The 21442-nt window shown below is 34.7% G+C and overlaps 1 protein-coding gene across 3 annotated transcripts in view; it reads left to right on the top strand.

Moving 5' to 3' along the window:
* Positions 1-21442, top strand: part of LOC123564776 (transmembrane channel-like protein 7) — a 70252-nt gene that overhangs the window by 36130 nt on the left and 12680 nt on the right. For all 3 annotated transcript variants that reach the window (XM_045358590.2, XM_053537416.1, XM_053537417.1), the window contains exons 8-15: positions 5081-5231; positions 5592-5750; positions 11645-11787; positions 12710-12779; positions 14041-14138; positions 20296-20391; positions 20982-21057; positions 21262-21392. In XM_045358590.2, the coding sequence (XP_045214525.2) occupies positions 5081-5231; positions 5592-5750; positions 11645-11787; positions 12710-12779; positions 14041-14138; positions 20296-20391; positions 20982-21057; positions 21262-21392 (924 nt within the window). The remainder of the gene's footprint in view (positions 1-5080; positions 5232-5591; positions 5751-11644; positions 11788-12709; positions 12780-14040; positions 14139-20295; positions 20392-20981; positions 21058-21261; positions 21393-21442) is intronic.

Here is a 21442-nt window from a genome sequence, read left to right as displayed (position 1 = left end):
AAGTAACTTGCCACAGTCACCATAACAAATTAATTTGTTGCATGTAAGATTCAGACCTCTAACTCAAGGTTAAGGTCACCTTTAGAGATGAAACATCTTGGTATTTTTTTATCTGGTCTGTTACTTTTTTATGCATTGGTGTATATCTAAATAACTTTGCATACATAATAACCATTACAAGACATTGTGTCATGTACAAAGGTCACAGACACTTAAGTTACCCTTTTTGTGTACATGAAATTTCTTCTCTTTTATATGATAAAAGTACAATACATGTGCTTTATGTCAGTTTTCCCACTAATTTAAAAATGAAATTATGTTTATAATTATTAAATAAGGTGATTGTAATGATACATGTAGATATAAAAAGCTATTGATAATTGTAGAAATCCAGAATGCAAAACCCAAACACAGGATATAACTTTATGGTATATATAGGTAAATAGAGAATTACTTTAGTTGCAATACATTTATAATAGGTTGATATGTAGTGCAGCTCTGCATTGAAAAATAGTAGAATTAACTTTTTTTCTGGTGTGTTATTTAAAAACAAAGTTTTGTAGTAGCATGTAAATGTCATGCATTTCATTTATTAGCTCACTTGAGCCAAAGGCTCAGAGTGAGCTATTGTGATTGCTCACTGTCCGGTGTCAGTCCACACTTTCCATTAAACAACATCTCCTAAACCACCATGCTGATTTTGATGAAACTTCACAGGGATGATCCTTGGATGATCTTCTTCAAAAAATTGTTCAAAGAATTGAATTCCGTATAGAACTCTGGTTGCCATGGCAACCGAAAGGAAAAACTTTAAAAATCTTCTTGTCTAAACCGCAAGGCCTAGGGCTTTGATATTTGGTATGTAGCATCATCTAGTGGCCTCTTCCAAGATTGTTCAAATTACCCCCCTCAGGTCAAATATGGCCCCGCCCCGGGGGTCACATGGTTTATATAGACTTATATAGGGAAAACTTTGAAAATCATCTTGTTCAAAACTATAAGACCTAGGGCTTTGATATTTAGTATGTAGCATCATCTTATTCTAGTGGCCCTCTACCAAGATTGTTTAAATTATCACCCTAGGATATAAAATGGCCCCGCCTTGGGGTGGGGGTCACATTATTTCTATAGACTTATAGAGGGAAAAACTTTGAAAATCTTCTCGTCAAAAACAAAAGGGACTAGGCCTTTGATATTTGGTATGTAGCATCATATAGTTGGCCTTTAAAAAGATTGTTTAAATAATTCCCCTAGGATGAAATATGGCCCCGCCCAGGGGGTCACATGGTTTTGTATAGTCTTGTATAGGAAAAAAACTTTTTGTCTGAAACCACAACACCTAGGCTTTAGATATTTAGTATGAAGAATTGCCTTGTGGTCCTCTACCAAGATTATTCAAATTATTCCCCTGGGGTGAAAAAAAGCCCTGCCACGGCATTCCCTAGTTTTACATAGACATATATAGGAATTTTTTTTTTAAATCTTCTTGTCTGAAAGTTCAAGGCCTATGCCTTTGATATTTTGTTTGTATCATTACCTAGTTGATCTCTAACAAGATTGTTTGAAATATGCCCCATGGGTGAAAAGAGGCCCCGCCCCAGGGGTCTATTGATATATGAGTTATATAGGAAAAAATACTTAAAAAATGATCAGATTATATTTCCTAGACTGTTTGATTATATTTACCAGATGACCCCAACTGATAACACCCGACTGTAATCTTGACCTACTGACCTACTCTTGTTTTTAGCTCACCTGAGCACAAAGTGCTCGGGGTGAGCTATTGTGATCGCTCACCGTCCGGCGTCCGTCCATCCACACTTTCCTTTAAACATCTCCTCCTAAACCAACAGGCCAATTTTGATGAAACTTTGCAGGGATGTTCCTTGGATGGTCTTCTTTAAAAATTGTTCAAAGAATTGAATTCCATGCAGAACTCTGGTTGCCATGGCAACCGAAAGGAAAAACTTTAAAAATCTTCTTCTCAAAAACTAGAAGCCCTAGAGCTTAGATATTTGGTGTGAAGCATTGCCTAGTGGACCTCTACCAAGTTCATTCAAATTATAACCCCGGGTTCAAAATTGACCCCGCCCCAGGGGTCACTTGATTTTACATAGGAAAATCTTAAAAAATCATCTTCTCAAAAACCAGAAGGCCTAGAGCTTACACATTTGACATATAGTGGACCTCTACTAAAGTTGTTAAAATCATGACCCTGGGGTTAAAATTGACACTGCCCCAGGGGCCACTTGATTGTACATAGGAAAATTTTCAAAAATTTTCTAAAAATAAACCAGAAGGTCTAGAGCTTAGATATTTCACGTGTAGCATTGCCTAGTGGACCTCTACAAAATTTATTCAAATCATGATCCCCGGGGTCAAAATTGACTCCGCCCCAGGTTCACTTGATTTTACATAGAAGAATCTTCAAAAAATTTCTAAAAATAAAGCAGAAGGCCTAGATCTTAGATATTTGACATGTAGCATTGCCCAGTAGATTTCTACAAAATTTGTTCAAATCATGACCTTTGGGATCAAATTGACCCCACATATTTCACATGTAGCATTGCCTAGTGGACCTCTATAAACTTTGTTCAAATCATGACCCCCGGGGTCAAAATTGACCCCACCCCAGGGGTTACTTGATTGTACATAGGAAAATCTTCAAATTTTTTCTAAAAATAAACCAGAAGGCCTAGATCTTAGATATTTGACATGTAGCATTGCCTAGTAGACTTCTACAAAAATTTTTCAAATTATGACCCCCAGGGTCAAATTGACCCCGTCCCATGGGGTTACTTGATTGTACATAGAAAAATCTTCAAAATTTTATAAAAATAAACCAGAAGGGCTAGAGCTTAGATATTTGACATGTAGCATTGCCTAGTGGACCTCAGCAAAAGTTGTTCAAATCTTGACCCCTTAGGGTCAAATTGACCCAGCCCCAGGGGTTACTTGATTGTACGTAGGGAAATCTTCATAAATTTGCTAAAAATAAACCAGAAGGCTTAGATACTTGATATGTAACATTGCCTAGTAGATTTCTACAAACTTTGTTCAAATCATGACCCCCCGGGGTAAAGTTGGTCCCGCCCAGGGGTTACTTGATTGTACATCGGAAAATCTTCCAAAAAATTATAAAAATCATCAGTTTGACATTTGAAACATGTAGGTCATATTACTCAGGTGAGCGATCCAGGGTCATCATGACCCTCTTGTTAAAGATACAGACTTAAATTTCGGATGACATGTATAATTTTGCACACTTATCTTAAAACTGACTTTCAGTGAACATGAATATAACCTACTGACCTACTTTTTTCGTTTTTGATGCTTTAGCAAAGAAATTTGTTCAAGGAAGCAACTTAACTTAACTTAGGTGAGCGCGATATAGGGCCATCATGGCCCTCTTGTTTATTAATTACCTCCCTTTAATATGATAAACTATTTTATTATAATTGTATTTATTTTTCCATGCCAGTTTAAGAATAAAATCACATTAAATCTTAAAATAAAAAAAAAACTTTTGAAAGCATTCACCAGACATTTTTCAAACTACATGTACATAATGTTTTATGAATTATATGATACATAGTAATGATTTATATACATTTTTAGTATGTTGCCCTATAAAATAGAAGATGTAGTATGTTTTGTGAAAAACGTCCCTTGTTGGGGACGTTGGTAACTCTGTTACAAAATTTCGTTTTACATTAGTATTGACGACACATGTTATGCTGTTATGTTATAATAACTTATTCTGTAGATACTTGTTTACTGCGAAATCATTAAATTTCGTGGACATGAATTTTCGTGGTTTTGGTCAAAATGGCAATTTCATGGGTATATGAATTCGTGGATTACAACTTTTGAACATAAAGTGAATGGGAATTTTATTTGTTCGTTGGGATTAAATTTCGTGGATTGGCTCAACCGCGAAATCCACGAAAATTAGTCCCCCACGAATATTAATGATTCCACAGTATTTTGTAATTCCTTTTGTGTGTTACTCGGAGTTTCTTTTCTTGAATTGTTCCATATTTCTGTAAAACTTTAATTCACATGCTTTCTGTGTAAAACTTTGTTACTTAATGTAATTATATACATAAATGTACCTAAATGTAATTGTTAAACATACTCATTATTGAATGTAAACAAATCACAATGGTTTCGTTTGTAAAGAAAAAGAAAAATAAAGACGGAAATATCAATATTCCTTTGTATTTGTTTTTCTTTTTAAAGATGATTTTGTTCCAGCCTGCTCTAGCAGTCTTTTTCGAGAAAGAGATGCCACTTTTCAACCAACAACAGAGATGGACCATAAAATGTTTTTTACGAAAAAGGCTTGCATATGACCAGCATAAAAAAGTACTACATGAGTAGCATATGAAAGAGATAACATATGAAAAGCATATAAAAGTAGAATCATATGAGTTGCATATGAAAGGAGCTAACATATGAAAGCATATAAAAGGAGAAGCATATGAATAGCATATGAAAGGAGGTAACATATGAATTTGATATCGGTATCATGCCCATATCATATGCTAGGCCTTTCAATTTGCATATGAAATTCATATGCTAATCATTTCATATGAAACTGATATAATTTTCATATGAGAATCATAAACCGATATCATATGCTTATCATATGCGGCTCTTTTTTTATGATTAGCATATGAAAGGTCTCATATGAAAATCATATGATTATCATATCGGTTTCATATGTGGCGACATTGGCTGTGTAGGTGAAAGTTCATGTTCACAGTGACCTTGAGACTGACCATTGTTTCAGTCAATGTGTGCAGAAAAGTGGTGAAAGGTTTTCTAAAAACGCAATGAAAACTGGACTCCCAGTTTAGCCTAAATCACAAAATTCTGTAGAATAACATTTTTGGCAAAAGAGGCAATTGATTATCTGAAAATGCAATGGAGGACCTACAGGCTGGCTTATGTCGTTCCATCTACATGCGCATTCTTAACACAAGAATATGGTCATATAATATGACATGTTTATATAAGAAAGATGTAATATAAACCTAGTTTTAAACATTTAAATTTACATCTTTTTTTTTCACAGTATATCAAAATCCTACAAGAAGAATTACATAGAGGGTAGTGGAGCCTTCGATTTCTACTATGTGAGTCGAGTGTTCTGTGGATGGGACTATGGTATTACAGCCAAAAATTCTGCTACGCTGAAACATAAAGGAATATTTAATGAACTTAAAGTAAGTAATCAAGTGCTAGTAAAGTTCAGCAAATATCCTGTTGCATAATATTAATAAGTCTGCATAGCTTAGTTACTAGTGGCTTGAACCTCACAAGATGCTGAATTAATTCATGACAGGATGTCATTAAGATTGGGTATTGGATTTTGTTGGTTATGCCATGCTGCAAAGGCATGTCTGAAATGATTATAAATTTCCATATGACCTTTTTTACATGACCAGCAAAACAAACAATACTAGTAATTGTTGATACTAATTTTACAACTTACGAAAACAGGTAAGAATTTCTGTAATAAAATTTATCAGTTTGCACCGTTTGAAGGAAGAATGCATGCATTTGTCTTGTTTTATACATAACAGGAATATTTATCTGGTTCGAGAAAAGAAGAGAAGGAAAAAACATTTGGCGAGAAATGTAAATGGTTCAGTATACGAGTGGTGACAAATCTTCTGATTCTGGGCATGATAGGTGGATCTGGTTATCTTATCTTCTACATATCAGATACTCAGTCTGTTAATGTAAGTATAGTCCTAGACACAGACACAGTTTGTTAATGTAAGGACAGTTAGAGACATAGTCTGTTAATGTAAGATCAGTCTGAGACACAGTCTGTTGATGTAAATACTGTCTTAGACACAGCCTGTTAATGTAAGAACTGTCTGAGACACAGTCTGTTAATGTAAGAACTGTCTGAGACACAGCCTGTTCATGTAAGAACTGTCTGAGACATAGCCTGTTAATGTAAGAACTGTCTGAGACACAGTCTGTTAATGTAAGTACTATCTGAGACACAGTCTATTAATGTGAATACTGTCTGAGACGCAGTCTATTAATGTAAGCACAGTTAGAGACATAGTCTGTTAATAGGACTTCCATGGAAACAATCTGAGAATGATATTTACAGTCATAGACAAAGTCTGTTAAAATGATATCCAAATTCTTTTATCGTAATGACTGTCATAGTCTGTTAATACTAGTACAGTCATAGGCAAAGTCTGATAATGAAAATACAGGTAATGTCGTAGACAGGTTTTGTAATGTAAGTACAGTCATAAACACAGTCAGTTAATGTTAGTACAGTCATAGATACAGACTGTTAATGTAAAGTACAGACTTAGACACAGTCTGTTAATATAAGTGCATTTATAGACACAGTCTGTACAAATACAGGGGCATACTTCGGTTGTAGCAAGAGTTGTTAGGGTTCTTGACTTAGCAATAGAAGTGTGTGTTGATCTTCAAGTGTTCCTATGTTCCCAGTTTTAACCTATGCCTAAGCCGAACGAGAACCAGTCCTTGAATCAATGGCTTTTATTGGCTGACTTATTAAGGACATGAGTACCAACATCAGTCAAGGTAGCAATGGTAGTTCTGTCGAAGTATGCCAGTCAGTTCAATGACATAAAGTTCTATACACAGTCTGTTCATTCCTTTCATGATATCTCATTCATCAGTTAAGAATTTCTTTTTTATGTAATGCATCCCTTATAATATACTACCAGCAGATGTTTTTATTTAATGTTTAATACTAATTTTGAAGACATTAATGACAATGGACAAATATTATGCATGAGGCGCTGATCATCAACTTTGCTGTTGTTTTATTCAGGAAGTATCTACAATTAACATACATATTAGGTTAACATTTAAATGCACTTCTTTATTAGAAAGTAAATACTTTAAACAAAATGACTACGTAAACTAATTCAGTCTTAGTTTTCTTAAATTTTAATACAGAAAATAATTCTTACATCTGACACCATTACATGACATAAATATTAGTTTAGTTTGATGTTTACAAATGTAGAACAACTAGAAAACTAAAAATAGACATTTCAAAATTGGTGGGTTTTTTTCATGATCACAAAGCATTTAAACTTAATGTAATCTGCTTAGAGTTAATGAAGCTATGTACTGGCATATGTAGACATTAAAGTATGATCTTAAATCATGTTAGTGAATGTGTTGTAAATGTTAGTAATTGACCTTGTTTTAATATTTGTACATTTTCTAGGAACGACAGGTGACCAGTCTTACACATAAACTTCTCTCTGCCAGCTTATTACTCTGTTGTGGTTTCTTTTTGACATTTTGAATGAAAAAATAATTTGCACCAAGCAGTAAAATTGTTTATACAATAAATAAATCTAAAATTATGGTACTATTTTTAGCTCACCTGTCACATAGTGACAAGGTGAGCTTTTGTGATCGCGCAGCGTCCGTCGTCCGTGCGTGCGTCTGTGCGTGCGTCTGTGCGTGCGTGTGTAAACTTTTGCTTGTGACCACTCTAGAGGTCACATTTTTCATGGGATCTTTATGAAAGTTGGTCAGAATGTTCACCTTGATGATATCTAGGTCAAGTTTGAAACTGGGTCACGTGCGGTCAAAAACTAGGTCAGTAGGTCTAAAAATAGAAAAACCTTGTGACCTCTCTAGAGGCCATATTTTTCAATGGATCTTCATGAAAATTGGTGAGAATGTTAACCTTGAAGATATCTAGGTCAAGTTTGAAACTGGGTCAACTGCGATCAAAAACTAGGTCAGTAGGTCAAAAAATAGAAAAACCTTGTGACCTCTGTAGAGGCCGTATTTTTCATGGGATCTGCATGAAAATTGATCAGAATGTTTATCTTGATGATATCTAGGTCAAGTTCGAAACTGGGTCAACTGCGGTCAAAAACTAGGTCAGTAGGTCAAATAATAGAAAATCCTTGTGACCTCTCTAGAGGTAATATTTTTCATGGGATCTGCATGAAAATTGGTCAGAATGTTCATCTTGATGATACCTAGGTCAAGTTCGAAACTGGGTCACGTCCGGTCCAAAACTAGGTCAGTAGGTCAAATAATAGAAAAACCTTGTGACCTCTCTAGAGGTCATATTTTTCATGGGATCTGCATGAAAATTGGTCAGATTGTTCATCTTGATAATATCTAGGTCAAGTTTGAAACTGGGTCACATACGATCAAAAACTAGGTCAGTAGGTCAAATAATAGAAAAACCTTGTGACCACTCTAGAGGCCATATTTTTCATGAGATCTTCATGAAAATTGGTGAGAATGTTCACCTTGATGATATCTAGGTCAAGTAGAAAACTGGGTCACATGCCTTTAAAAACTCGGTCATTATGTAAAATAATAGCAAAACCTTGTGACCTCTCTAGAGGCCATATTTTTCAATGGATCTTCATGAAAATTGGTCAGAATTTTTATCTTGATGATATCTAGGTCAAATTCAGAACTAGGTCACATGAGCTCAAAAACTAGGTCACTTTGTCAAATAATAGAAAAAACGACGTCATACTCAGTTCATGTGGGGACAGGTGAGCAATTCAGGACCATCATGGTCCTCTTGTTAGTTGTTGAGATTCTGTTTAGTAATTTAAATTATGCAAAGTAATTAATTTCAGAAGTTTTTTCGATTTTGTTTTCACATCTAAATCTGTAGTGTGGTTATGTCTAATTCAATTGTTACGAATAAATAATATTCTCCTAGTCTCTGATAGGTTCAGTTATTGCTCCCCACGAACCTTGATTATACTAGATGTACAGTCATAGTAAGGAAATACAGTCGACTTTCGTGAACTCTGATAATTCGAATACCACCCTTCATTGGAAAACATCTTCAGGTCCAGGCAAAATCCCTATGTAATGTATAATTTTGGATGGCTGTAACTGGCGATAACTTACAAATATTGTTGGTCCTGATAATTTTGGGAGAAGGAAGTTTAACTATAAATTTACACTAATCTGCAATGTTTATTCATGTAAAAAAAAATTGATTGCAATGTGTTGGTATCATGTTACAATTCTTTTTAGTCAAAAAGAAACCACAATATCTATGTCTTCTTGAAGTGTAATTAATTGTCTGTTTCTTTTGCCTTTTTTATAAGCTCATTTTTCTGCAGCCATTCTGATAGGGAGTGAAAAAATAAAATATGCTGGTAAACTTTTAAAAATTAAAAAAAAGAATATGTAAACTATAAGGAATTACATTTTTTACTGAAATTTTGAAGAGCTTTTACCGGTATATAAGATGATGCTCATAAACGTGTGTTGGATTTCATACAGAGACTGAATAATTTTCATCTTTGTTTTATAATTCCATTGTTGCATTTGTTTTATTTTAGAATGCTTATATAGTTGTAAATGTGCTTTATTTTTAGTATGAGAATAACAGCATAGATATATGATATTAATTAAAGCTGTTTGTACTGCTTAAGCCTGATTTATTACTGCAAGGTACTGCAGTGTGTTAGTTTTTAGCATGCTTAGAATTTGCTCATGAATAAGTTATCCCTTAGGCAAGTCTCTGCTCCTTGCAAGGTTACTGCGACAATGTGGACCTAGTTTATTGACTGCAAGTTGCTTGCCCCTATCTGCTGTTTGGAGGTCATATCATTTCATGAAAACAAGTTATTCAGCTGATTGATGGGAGGTTGGAGGTTTTTCTCAGATGCCAGGCAATGTTTGAACTAATACTGATGAAGGGCACCTTGCAACTTTCAACTCTGTATGTGTAAGAGGAGTCTTCAGTATATACATTTAGTACTGGTTGTTACAGATATAGAACAAACAAGATTTTCTTTTAGCTCACTGATTGACATTCTAAATAGTACAGCTATCATTACCACCCTTAGTAGGCATTCATGTCACAATAGATGTTCGTTAGTTTTGTACGTATGCAAGTTTCCAAGAAGGGCAGAAGGCTTTCAAAGTCCACTCAGGATTGTGAGCTGGTCTCTGTGGGCCTCCGTGTCCAAGTTGTTAAGGTCACTGACTCTGAATCTCTCTTCCCTTACCTAACTTGGTTTGAAATCTCACTTAGGGTGTAGAATTATACAGGTGAAAAAGTCATCCAACTGGCTTGCGTGAAGTCAGTGGGTCTGCCCATACCAGAAACAGTACTCAGAAGGACACCTGGGGGTCTTCTTTCACAAAAAATCAACAGGAATCTCAGAAACTACCAGAATAATGCCTTTATACTCTACATAAGTCTTTTTCATGATGAAATGACCTCATTACATTTTGGAAAGTTTTATAAATCTGGCTTTCATTTATTTATCAAAGTCGATTGATTATACAATTTATAATCATTTCTGCACACTCTTCCATCTTTCATGCCATATATGTTAGCAGTATATATATGTTATAATATTGTATAAATAGGTAGATCTTGTACTCGTAAGTATATACCTTATCACGGTTTACTGGGAATTGCACAGGTATTGTGTATTTATTTTTTCTGTATGTTAGTTGATGAAATATATGTGAGGTTATGAAGTATGAATTCCATTAAAAGTATTCATGCAATTTTCCAATAGGTGCACAGCTTACATGAAGAGACCACACAAATAGTCTTTTTATACAATATCATTTGTTCTATAACAGTACAAAATTGAACTGAAAAAATAGTGTCTTAATGCAAGTGGTTTCTGAAAAGGCATGATTCCTTTAGCAAGTTTTAATTTTCCTTTAAAACTTTTCCCTTTTTTTTTCCTTTGATAGTATTTAGTTTGACATCAGAAGTTCAGTTTTCTATTAAAGGTACATGTATTCCCTTTTTCCTCCCATTTAAAGTTTTTTTTTTTTTATTAAAAGTGTTCAATTTTCCATTAAAACTATTCAAAAAGAGATATTTTTCATACAGTTAATAGCTAATAGACCATTGTTACGGGGGCCTCCATGGCTGAGTGGTTAAGGTCTCTGTCTTTGAATCACTTGTCCCTCACTGATGTGGGTTCGAGCCTCACTCTGGGTGTTGTATTCTTCATGTGTGGAAGCCATCCAGCTGGCGTACGAAAGGTTGGTGGTTCTACCCAGGTGCCCGCCTGTGATGAAATAATGCACAGGGCACCTGGGGTCTTCCTCCACTACCAAAGCTGGAAAGCCACCATATGACCTATAATTGTGTTGGTAGAACTTTAAGTCCAACAAAAACAAAAAAAAGAATTGTAACAATTTGGCCCTGTCATACTAATGAAGATGAACTGTTAAGATTCATTTGTAATCTGAGCTGAAGCAGTGTACCTTTTGAGTCAAAATAATTGTAGGTATGAACTGTTGTTTTTCAGATTATAGGTTAACAGTTTGCTTGAATGTACCATACTGAGTTCATACCCCTCTGTGTTGACCAAGATGTGTGTCTAGGGTGATATTTTAACTAAGTTTTGTGTTTAAAAGTGACATACTTACCAGTTTGTGTGTTTTAGGGTGACAGTACTAAGACTTTGTGTGTTGCACACCAGGATTTGTGTTTAAGAGTGACATATTTAGTAAAATGTATGTATAAATGTGACATAACTAAATTTTGGTTTAAGAGTAACATTTCTGTATGCCAAGAGGTTAAAATTTTGCAAATGGAGATCTTTTTGTGATATATACCAGCAGGTTAACATATTTGTATGTCTTGTAGGTTGACATTCCTGTTCTTAGTGAGATGGCAATGCCATTGTGTGTGTCTGGAGTAAATCTTGTGCTTCCATTTATATTCTCTGTAATTGCTAGAGTGGAGAGTTACGAAAAACCAAAAAACGAGCTATACATAAATATGACAAGGTATGTATATATTGTTCTTCAGTCTTTTGTTTTTTTAGTTTTCTAGTTAGCTTTTAAAACTTTAGTCTTCTGGCAACAAATGATATTGCCTTTGCGACCAGTGCAGACCAAGATCAGCCTGCACATCCGTGCAGTCTGATCATGGTCTGCACTGGTCGCTATTCAGTCAGTAAATATTCAGTGAGCACCCCTTCAAATAATAAATGGTACTGCCCATTCTAGAAATTTAGCAGGGTAAGGGTTAATATAGTTGAGGCTTCATACCTTGCCATTTCTGTGGAACATCACCCAGTTTAAAAAAAAGGTTTTGCCAAAGGGAATATGTCCTCTTCTGCATTTTCTTGCGAAGAGGTTGTCATTTACAAGGGGAACTTACCAGAATATATTGTAATTCAAAATCCAATACTTTGAAATCAGTACTATTAGTAGGGGGCTATTTCGTGGATATCATAGTTTTATCAATTCACAAAATTAAATTGCCAATGGACAAATAAGATTCCCATTCTTATTATGTTCAGAAGTTGAAATTCCTGAATTCATGTCCCTGTGAATTAGCCTCTTTGGTCAAAACCATAAAATTGTGTATGCCTAAAGTTAATGTATTGTACTGAATGTCATTAGATAATCAAATTTGCTGTTGAGCAGTGATATAGTTTTCATTGCAATGGGTGAAAAATGCAAGGATGGTAACCTAACTATACACTGTTCTGAAATAATTCCCCACAAAATATCTTTCTTGGGGCAATACCGTGAAGTTTTATGCAAAGGGAATTGAATGATCTTACAGTATGATGATTTGTTTTGATTTACAGTTGTTCAGTTTATAGTGTCAATCTTTTAAGCAGTGAGGTCAAGTAACCATGATATGTATATTTTATGCTTTCTGTATTGTATAACCAAGTGAAGTTTTTCTATTATTTAGGACCATGTTATTAAAAGCTGTCACTCTGGGTGTGCTGGTGTATTTCTGGTATCAGAGGCTAGAACATAATGTAAGTTGATAGATTTATGTGTATTATTTTGTTTGCAAGAGTATCAACAGCCCAAATGGTAAAGATCACCTGCCACTTGCCTCCCACCTCTGTGAGCTCAAGCCCTGCTTGACTCACCATGAAGCCAAATATCGGTGGTTCTACCCTGGTGCAATGTCCTGTTTGAAATAATGTCCAGATGGCAACTGGGGTCTTCCTCCACCATGAAAAATTTGAAAGTTGCTATTTGACCTGAAATGTGTCAGTGTGACGAAGTCCAACTACAAAATCATTTTGCTTACATTTGCTTGTTAAGAGATATTCAGGGAGGGTAATAAGGTACACAGAGTTTCCCACTTAAGAACAAGGCAAAATTTACTGAGCTTAGGTAAAGAAATGAATATCACTTGTCCAAAAAGTACTTTTAATTGCCAGATATTTTCAAGAAAAGAAATTGCAACATTTTTACATGCAAGTAAGAAGTGTAACTCTAAAAGAACTTTGTTTTACATGTCATGGGCATTTTGTAGAGAAATACTACACAAAGATGGAAATTCACATTTGGCCTCCACAGGTTTTATATGCCAAATATATTTCAAACTATTCCAAATGTTACAATACTGTGTTTCAGTTCTTAACACAGCCTCGAGACAAGTTTAAGTTTTACAAAACCATGTAATGATAGATACATAGCCCATCTTGGACTAATATAAAATTTGACAAACAGAGGATTCTTGTCCATCTCCAGTGCTAATTTCTTCCAGTGCTGATTCTTGTCCATCTTCCAGTGCTAATTTCTTCCAGTGCTGATTCTTGTTCATCTCCCAGTGCTGATTTTTGTCCATCTTCCAGTGCTAATTTCTTCCAGTGCTGATTCTTGATCATCTTCCAGTGCTGATTCTTGTCCATCTTCCAGTGCTAATTTCTTCCAGTGCTGATTCTTGTTCATCTCCCAGTGCTGATTTTTGTCCATCTTCCAGTGCTAATTTCTTCCAGTGCTGATTCTTGTCCATCTTCCAGTGCTAATTTCTTTCAGTGCTGATTCTTGTCCATCTTCCAGTGCTAATTTCTTCCAGTGCTGATTCTTGTTGATCTCCCAGAGCTGATTCTTTTCCATCTCCTAGTGTTGATTCTCGTCCATCTCCCAGTGCTGATTCATTTCAAAAGCTTCCGGTTAAAGTTTCATAAAATTTGATCAGAAGCAGCATTAGTTTAGGCATATTCAGATCTGTTTCTCAAAACTAATGAGAATGTTGTGAATGTTTTCTTTTTATATTTTCAGTGTAGAGAGACCTTTATTGGCCAGCAAATATACAGGCTAGTGATTGTGGATTTCATCTTTATACTGCTTACAACATTCTTTGTTGAGTTTGTTAGAAGGTAAAATTTTTGTCAGATTAATTCAGTTGTTACGCTCTTTCCTGTATTTAATCAGATTGCCTTTTTTCCATATATTCTTGATCAGATTGCCTTTTTTCCATATTCTTGATCAGATTGCTTTTTTCCATATTCTTGATCAGATTGCCTTTTCTCTATAATTATTTCTTGTTTTTATGCATATCTGTTAGTTGAGTTACATTCTATGGAAACTTTGTTAACTTATGTGCGCAATTTTTGCCCAGGATTTCAGAAATCCCATGTCGAGGCTTGGGAGGGGGGGGGCTACCAGAAAATTTTATCAAGCTACTCCAGTGTGATCCCGCTGGGCGACCTTGAAATGTTATGTAAAAAACTAAAGAATATTTGGGACAAACATAAATTTGGAAATATGAATGCACAGTGTCGAGAAAGAAGCAAACCTCATTTACTCAAATCTATTTCTGTTTCGGAAATTACTAATTATAATATGTTCAGAATTATACAAATATTATAGGAAACTGGTGATTTATATTGGGGAAAAAGGCAGTACAGTACACTGGAGAAAACATGTTTGTTGTACAGAGGTAGTTGCTCAAGGGAAGTCAGTTTACAAATAGGAAGGAGAATATCTGCCTTTGTAAAGAGTATTTGCCTCCTGGAGGTGCCATTACTAGGGGTTATTCTGTACTTACGTCTAAAATTAAAACATCTGGTTTAGGTTAGAACTTTTCTAATTTGTTTGTTAATATAGAGATGCTTACATAGAGCTGCAACAGGTATTAATTATACAGGAGCAAACCAAGGCAGTAAAAGCCACTAGTTGGAGAAAGTTACTTATGGGCTGAAATACGTCTCTGCTGTATTTTCTCTTCTATAGTCTTCTATAATTATTGTATATTTGGCTTTTATCTTGCTGATATTTTTTCTCTCTCTTGTTTATCATATATTCAGCCAAGCGTCTTTGATATATTAAATTCTTTATAACTTACTAGTGGGGCCTCTGTGGCAAACTGGTTAAGGTTGCTGACTTCAGATCACTTGCCCCTTGTGGCTATGGGTTTGAAACCTTGCTTTGGATGTAGAACTCTTTCATGTTAGGAAGTCATCCAGCTGGTTTATGGAAGGTCATGCTTCTACCTAGGTGCCCACTTGTGTCTGAAATATTGCCAGGTGTGTACCTGAGGTCGTCTTCCATCATGAAAAACTGGAAAGTCACCGTATGACCTATAACTTAGTAATGCATTCAAAATTAAAAGAAATCAGCCTCGCTGACTGAGTGGTTATGGTCACCCTTTTGGTATGAGTCATGTCTGGAGTTTTAGGTCAGATTCTGTCATGAGGAAATCATCTAGCTGGCTTGCAGCTTTCATTAAGATACAGGGAATTGAAACAGCTAGATGACAAACAGGTTGCAGCTCATGCCAGTATGGATAATATAGCCTCATCGTTGGGCACACCATTGAATAGAATTTAATGAAAAGTGATTGACTAATGGCTGAATATACGAGGGTTGATCAAAAAGTAATGTCGCTGCATCCATTATGCATTTACTCGTCTGATGTCTGTGCAATCAATGATGTGCAGCATTTGCAGTTGCCATGCATTTTGTATTTGTCAATATTTTGATCTCTTTATGGTATTTTTTGGATATATTACAAATATATCAAGGAATATAGATGTGAATTCTTGTTGTTGCCTTTTTATTACTGGTATTCAAAATTTTACGGCTCCATTATCATTACTTTGAGATCAACCCATATATCTTTTAATTCTTGTTAATCTTTTGTGTGATATTTCTGTCTTTTTTCACATCAATCGGAAAATAGAATAATATGGGAAAGGTAAGCTGGAGTAGAAAGTCAAAGTTATAAATGTATAACACAGTACTCACAAATATTGTGCTTCATTTATTTTCTCTTTTTTTTTTCGGTAGGTGAAATGTGTGTTTATGTTTGCATCTCAGCCCCTTTTGACTCCTGTTGCTTTAACCTTACGTTTGCTCAGAGGCAAAGACTTACCTGTATGTGATAGCCTTATAGTGTTCCAGGTCAAAAAGAAGACTAAGTTGATAGTATGTGGAAATACAGACTTCGTAGAAACAATTTGTTGGGTTGTTTTTAGCTCGACTATTCAAAGAATAGTCTAGCTATTCTACTCACCCTGGCGTCGGCGTCGGTGTCGGCGTCGGCGTCACACCTTGGTTAAGTTTTTACATGCAAGTACATACAGCCATCAATTAAAGGCATATAGCTTTGAAACTTATTTTTTCTTTTTCTAGATCAATTACCAACCTCACTGGGTCAAGACCCATAACTCTGACATGTGTTTTGAGCAAATTATGCCCCCTTTTAGACTTAGAAAATTTTGGTTCAAGTTTTACATGCAAGTTACTATCTCCAAAACTAATGCAGATATTGATTTGAAACTTCACATGTGTCTACGGGGTTATAAATCTAGTTGATAGCAGCAAGTCCCATAACTCTGACCTTCATTTTGGCCAAATTATGCCCCCTTTTGGACTTAGAAAATTCTGGTTAAAGTTTTGCATGCAAGTACATACAGCTATTTCTAAAAGGCATATAGATTTGAAACTTATTTTTTCTTTTTCTAGATCAATTACCAACCTCACTGGGTCAAGACCCATAACTCTGACATGTGTTTTGAGCAAATTATGCCCCCTTTTAGACTTAGAAAATTTTGGTTAAAGTTTTACATGCAAGTTACTATCTCCAAAACTAATGCAGATATTGATTTGAAACTTCACGTGTCTTCGGGGTTATAAAACTAGTTGATAGCAGCAAGTCCCATAACTCTGACCTTCATTTTGGCCAGATTATGCCCCCTTTTGGACTTAGAAAATTCTGGTTAAAGTTTTGCGTGCAAGTACATACAGCTATTACTAAAAGGCATATAGATTTGAAACTTATTTTTTCTTTTTCTAGATCAATGACCAACCTCACTGGGTCAAGTCCCATAACTCCGGCATGTAATTTGGGCAAATTATGCCCCCTTTTGGACTTAGAAAATTTTGGTTAAAGTTTTACATGCAAGTTACTATCTCCAAAACTAATGCAGATATTGAATTGAAACTTCACATGTGTCTTCGGGGTTATAAAACTAGTTGATAGCAGCAAGTCCCATAACTCTGACTTTCATTTTGGCCAAATTATGCCCCCTTTTGGACTTAGAAAATTCTGGTTAAAGTTTTGCGTGCAAGTACATACAGCTATTTCTAAAAGGCATATAGATTTGAAACTTATTTTTTCTTTTTCTAGATCAATTACCAACCTCACTGGGTCAAGACCAATAACTCTGACATGTGTTTTGAGCAAATTATGCCCCCTTTTAGACTTAGAAAATTTTGGTTCAAGTTTTACATGCAAGTTACTATCTCCAAAACTAATGCAGATATTGATTTGAAACTTCACATGTGTCTACGGGGTTATAAATCTAGTTGATAGCAGCAAGTCCCATAACTCTGACCTTCATTTTGGCCAAATTATGCCCCCTTTTGGACTTAGAAAATTCTGGTTAAAGTTTTGCGTGCAAGTACATACAGCTATTTCTAAAAGGCATATAGATTTGAAACTTATTTTTTCTTTTTCTAGATCAATTACCAACCTCACTGGGTCAAGACCCATAACTCTGACATGTGTTTTGAGCAAATTATGCCCCCTTTTAGACTTAGAAAATTTTGGTTAAAGTTTTACATGCAAGTTACTATCTCCAAAACTAATGCAGATATTGATTTGAAACTTCACATGTGTCTTCGGGGTTATAAAACTAGTTGATAGCAGCAAGTCCCATAACTCTGACCTTCATTTTGGCCAGATTATGCCCCCTTTTGGACTTAGAAAATTCTGGTTAAAGTTTTGCGTGCAAGTACATACAGCTATTACTAAAAGGCATATAGATTTGAAACTTATTTTTTCTTTTTCTAGATCAATGACCAACCTCACTGGGTCAAGTCCCATAACTCTGGCATGTAATTTGGGCAAATTATGCCCCCTTTTGGACTTTGAAAATTTTGGTTAAAGTTTTACATGCAAGTTTCTATCTCGAAAACTAATGCAGATATTGAATTGAAACTTCACATGTGCCTTCGGGGTTATAAAACAAGTTGATAGCAGCAAGTCCCATAACTGATACGCATTTTGGTCAAATTATTCCCCCTTTTGAACTTAAAACTCTTGATATTTAACCTTTTTGGGTAATATTTTCCTGCTTCTGGGACAATATTTCGAATAGTCGAGCTTGGTTGTCTTACGAACAGCTCTTGTTCAAGCTGATAATTGATACATTATTAGCAACATAAGCACACAAACTTCAAGCTTTAGATATTTGTATATGTAAATATTATGCTTTTAAAACGCTTTTAAAAATTATTTCACACACACAGTTCACAAGGTTAATTGTATTTATTTGGTAATGCAGATGCTGTTATGAAAAATCATGTTTATTTTCATTAAAAGATGGCAATGATGATGTCACATGGACATCACAGCAAATTACTATTTGTTGCCATACATGAGCTAAGAAAAAGTGTTCCTAGATTTCATCAATTTTTTATATGGAAGACATTAGAAATAAATTGATGTATAACAGTATTATGTTTTAATATATTTGAATACTCTGAATTGGTTGTATACTGTATAGAATGTCTCCGCCCACGTGAAATTATAATTTACTCTACAGGCATATAATCTCTTTTTCATGTTTAAATATATTGAAACATGGTTTTGCTATATAATTTTTCTTAAATAAGTTTAATTTTTGTGACCATGTTAAGTTTCTTTTGAAGTGCAATATTTCATTTTTTTTGTGTGTTGGTATGTATTGAACAGTGTTTACTTTCATTCCATATTACATGCTAAAAGTTGCCTAAAATAACTATATTAACGCCCCCTAGCAGTTCATTGCTTTTAGCAGTTTATTGTTTTTACTTTTTTGTTAACTAAACACTGTTACAAGTTAAACAAACATAATTTGGTATGAAACAGTTCCAAAGCTATTTTGTGACCCATATCAAAATTTATAGCATGTGCATTTTTCAACAGCTTTAACAGGCATCCCTTCTGTTTATAATGAAAACGTGTAACAGAAATCTGGCCTGAAAGAAATGCTAGAGAGAGCAGCAGGCTAAAAATCCACCAAAACCTATCAATTTTGTGATAATCCAAATATTCAGTTTGTAGCATTCCAAATTTTCCTCTAGGATAACATCTGTATTGTAGTTTACAACCAGAACATTCCAGAAAAAAATACGAGAAGAAACTAATTTGCTGCTGCAGCCATCGGAGGAAATTTTTAATTGAATTTTGGTTGCAATATCTATTAATTCATACTGGCACATTGTAGTGACAAATGTGTGTTTTGCCTAGAATATTTCACAAGCAGTGTTATCAGATGTGGATTCCTTGATGCAAGGCAGATTGTTTCAGATTTTTGTAAGACTGTCACTGATTGAATATATTAAGTTATTTGTCCATCCAAAACACTTCATGTCATAGCTTTATCTTTTAATTAATTCAAATAATTTCATTGAAACTTTACACAAATATTATACAGTGAAAGTTCAGTAAACTGGTAGACTGTCAGAAAAGCTGGCTCAATACAGTTCTTCAATATGCAAAATTACAATGCATATACTGTAAATTTCACAACCTCATATTTAAAACCAACTTGAATGCTGGCACAGTTTGAGTTAATGTAGTTTGTATAACGGGATAGATTTTGTTCCCTAGTTTAACCCTTACCCTGGTAAATTTTTATAATGAACTTGTCCATCTTCCAGTTTGGACAGTACCATTCACTGTTAAAAGGGATGCTTACCAAAAAGATACTGACTGAAAAGCGAACAGTGCAGATCATGATTAGACTGCACGGATGTGCAGGCTGATCATGATCTACACTGGTCGCAAAGGCAGAACCAGTTGTGTCCAGCACGGTAAGGGTTAAGTTAAGGGTTTACCAGACAGTGAGGAATTGTTTATAAAAGTATGCAGTTTGATGGAGAAGTTTTGTATTTTATCATGTACATGAAGCGGAGAAGTTTTGTATTTTATCATGTACATGAAGCATTATTTTAGTTCAAAAATTTGTTTTAGGTTTATGGTATGTAGAAGGCAAGTTGTTGGAACCTCTGCATCTTATTCATGTTTTATATTTTATTATTTAGGTTAATGAAAGAGTATTGCTGTAAATCTTTGAGTTATCCAGAGTTTGAGATAGGCAGGAACACACTGAACCTGATCTACTCACAGGCACTATGCTGGTAGGTTATATACTTTGTCTTTCTTGAGATACTAAATGAACCAAAATGATATTGAAACTTTTTAAGTATGTCAGTGAATAAATCTCATATGTATGATAGCATAAATTATGTGACAATTCTAGTGAAAAAATTATGGACTAATCTTGCACCAGAATTTGTTAATCCTTTCTTAGTCTCCTTGAGTGTACAACTTAATGGAAGAAACCTGATGTCAGTAAACATAACAGGTCGGTAAATTCTGGTTACACTGTCTTGTTAACCTGCTGTAGAGAAACCTTATCATACAGTGTATTTAAAGAGGTTGGGCAGATATCAGATTGCCCTTGCTCCAAAAAATTTGGTGTCTTGCAAGTAGAGAGATTCATATACAAAATATGAAACAGGAAGCTTTTTTTTGAGCACATAACTGTTTAGGTAAACAAACCTGGAGGAATTCCGCGTGTATGTAGATATTTCGTGATATTGTTATATTTATTTTATATATTTTCAGGTTAGGGATGTACTTGGCACCAATGTTATCTATATATTTTCAGGTTAGGGATGTATTTGGCACAGATGCTATTGACCAATGTTATTTTATATATTTTTAGGCTAGGGATGTACTTCGCACCAATGTTGTCACTCATTATGATCATCAAACTTTTCATCATCTTTTATGTCAAAAGAGTAAGTATGACTGTGTATTCCTGATGAATTTCTTGTTTATAATTTTACTTTCTGAACAAGCACGTTACTTTTTGCTAACAGCAATCCCTACAGCATATATATTTCACTTAAATATCCTAAAGAAATTTGTATACTTTTTGATTTTATGTAATAATACGTCTTCTAAAATGCAATAATTGAGATGCGTTCTTTATCAATTTTTAGGTAAGTGTGATACAGAATTGTAAACCATCACTACGACCTTGGCGAGCATCCAGGGCACACACGATCTTTATGGGCTTTCTCTTCTGTTTCTTTATAATGGCAACAGCCGCTGTTGCTTGTGCCATAATATTGTAAGTATGGTTAATGTTGGATCACATATTCTGTTTTTGTGCTTACCCAC

The sequence above is a fragment of the Mercenaria mercenaria genome, chromosome 2 (genome assembly GCF_021730395.1).
Source record: "Mercenaria mercenaria strain notata chromosome 2, MADL_Memer_1, whole genome shotgun sequence".
Classification (NCBI taxonomy): Eukaryota; Metazoa; Mollusca; class Bivalvia; order Venerida; family Veneridae; genus Mercenaria; species Mercenaria mercenaria.
The sequence above is the reverse complement of the archived record's forward strand: the minus strand, read 5'-3'. Positions and strand labels throughout refer to the sequence as shown.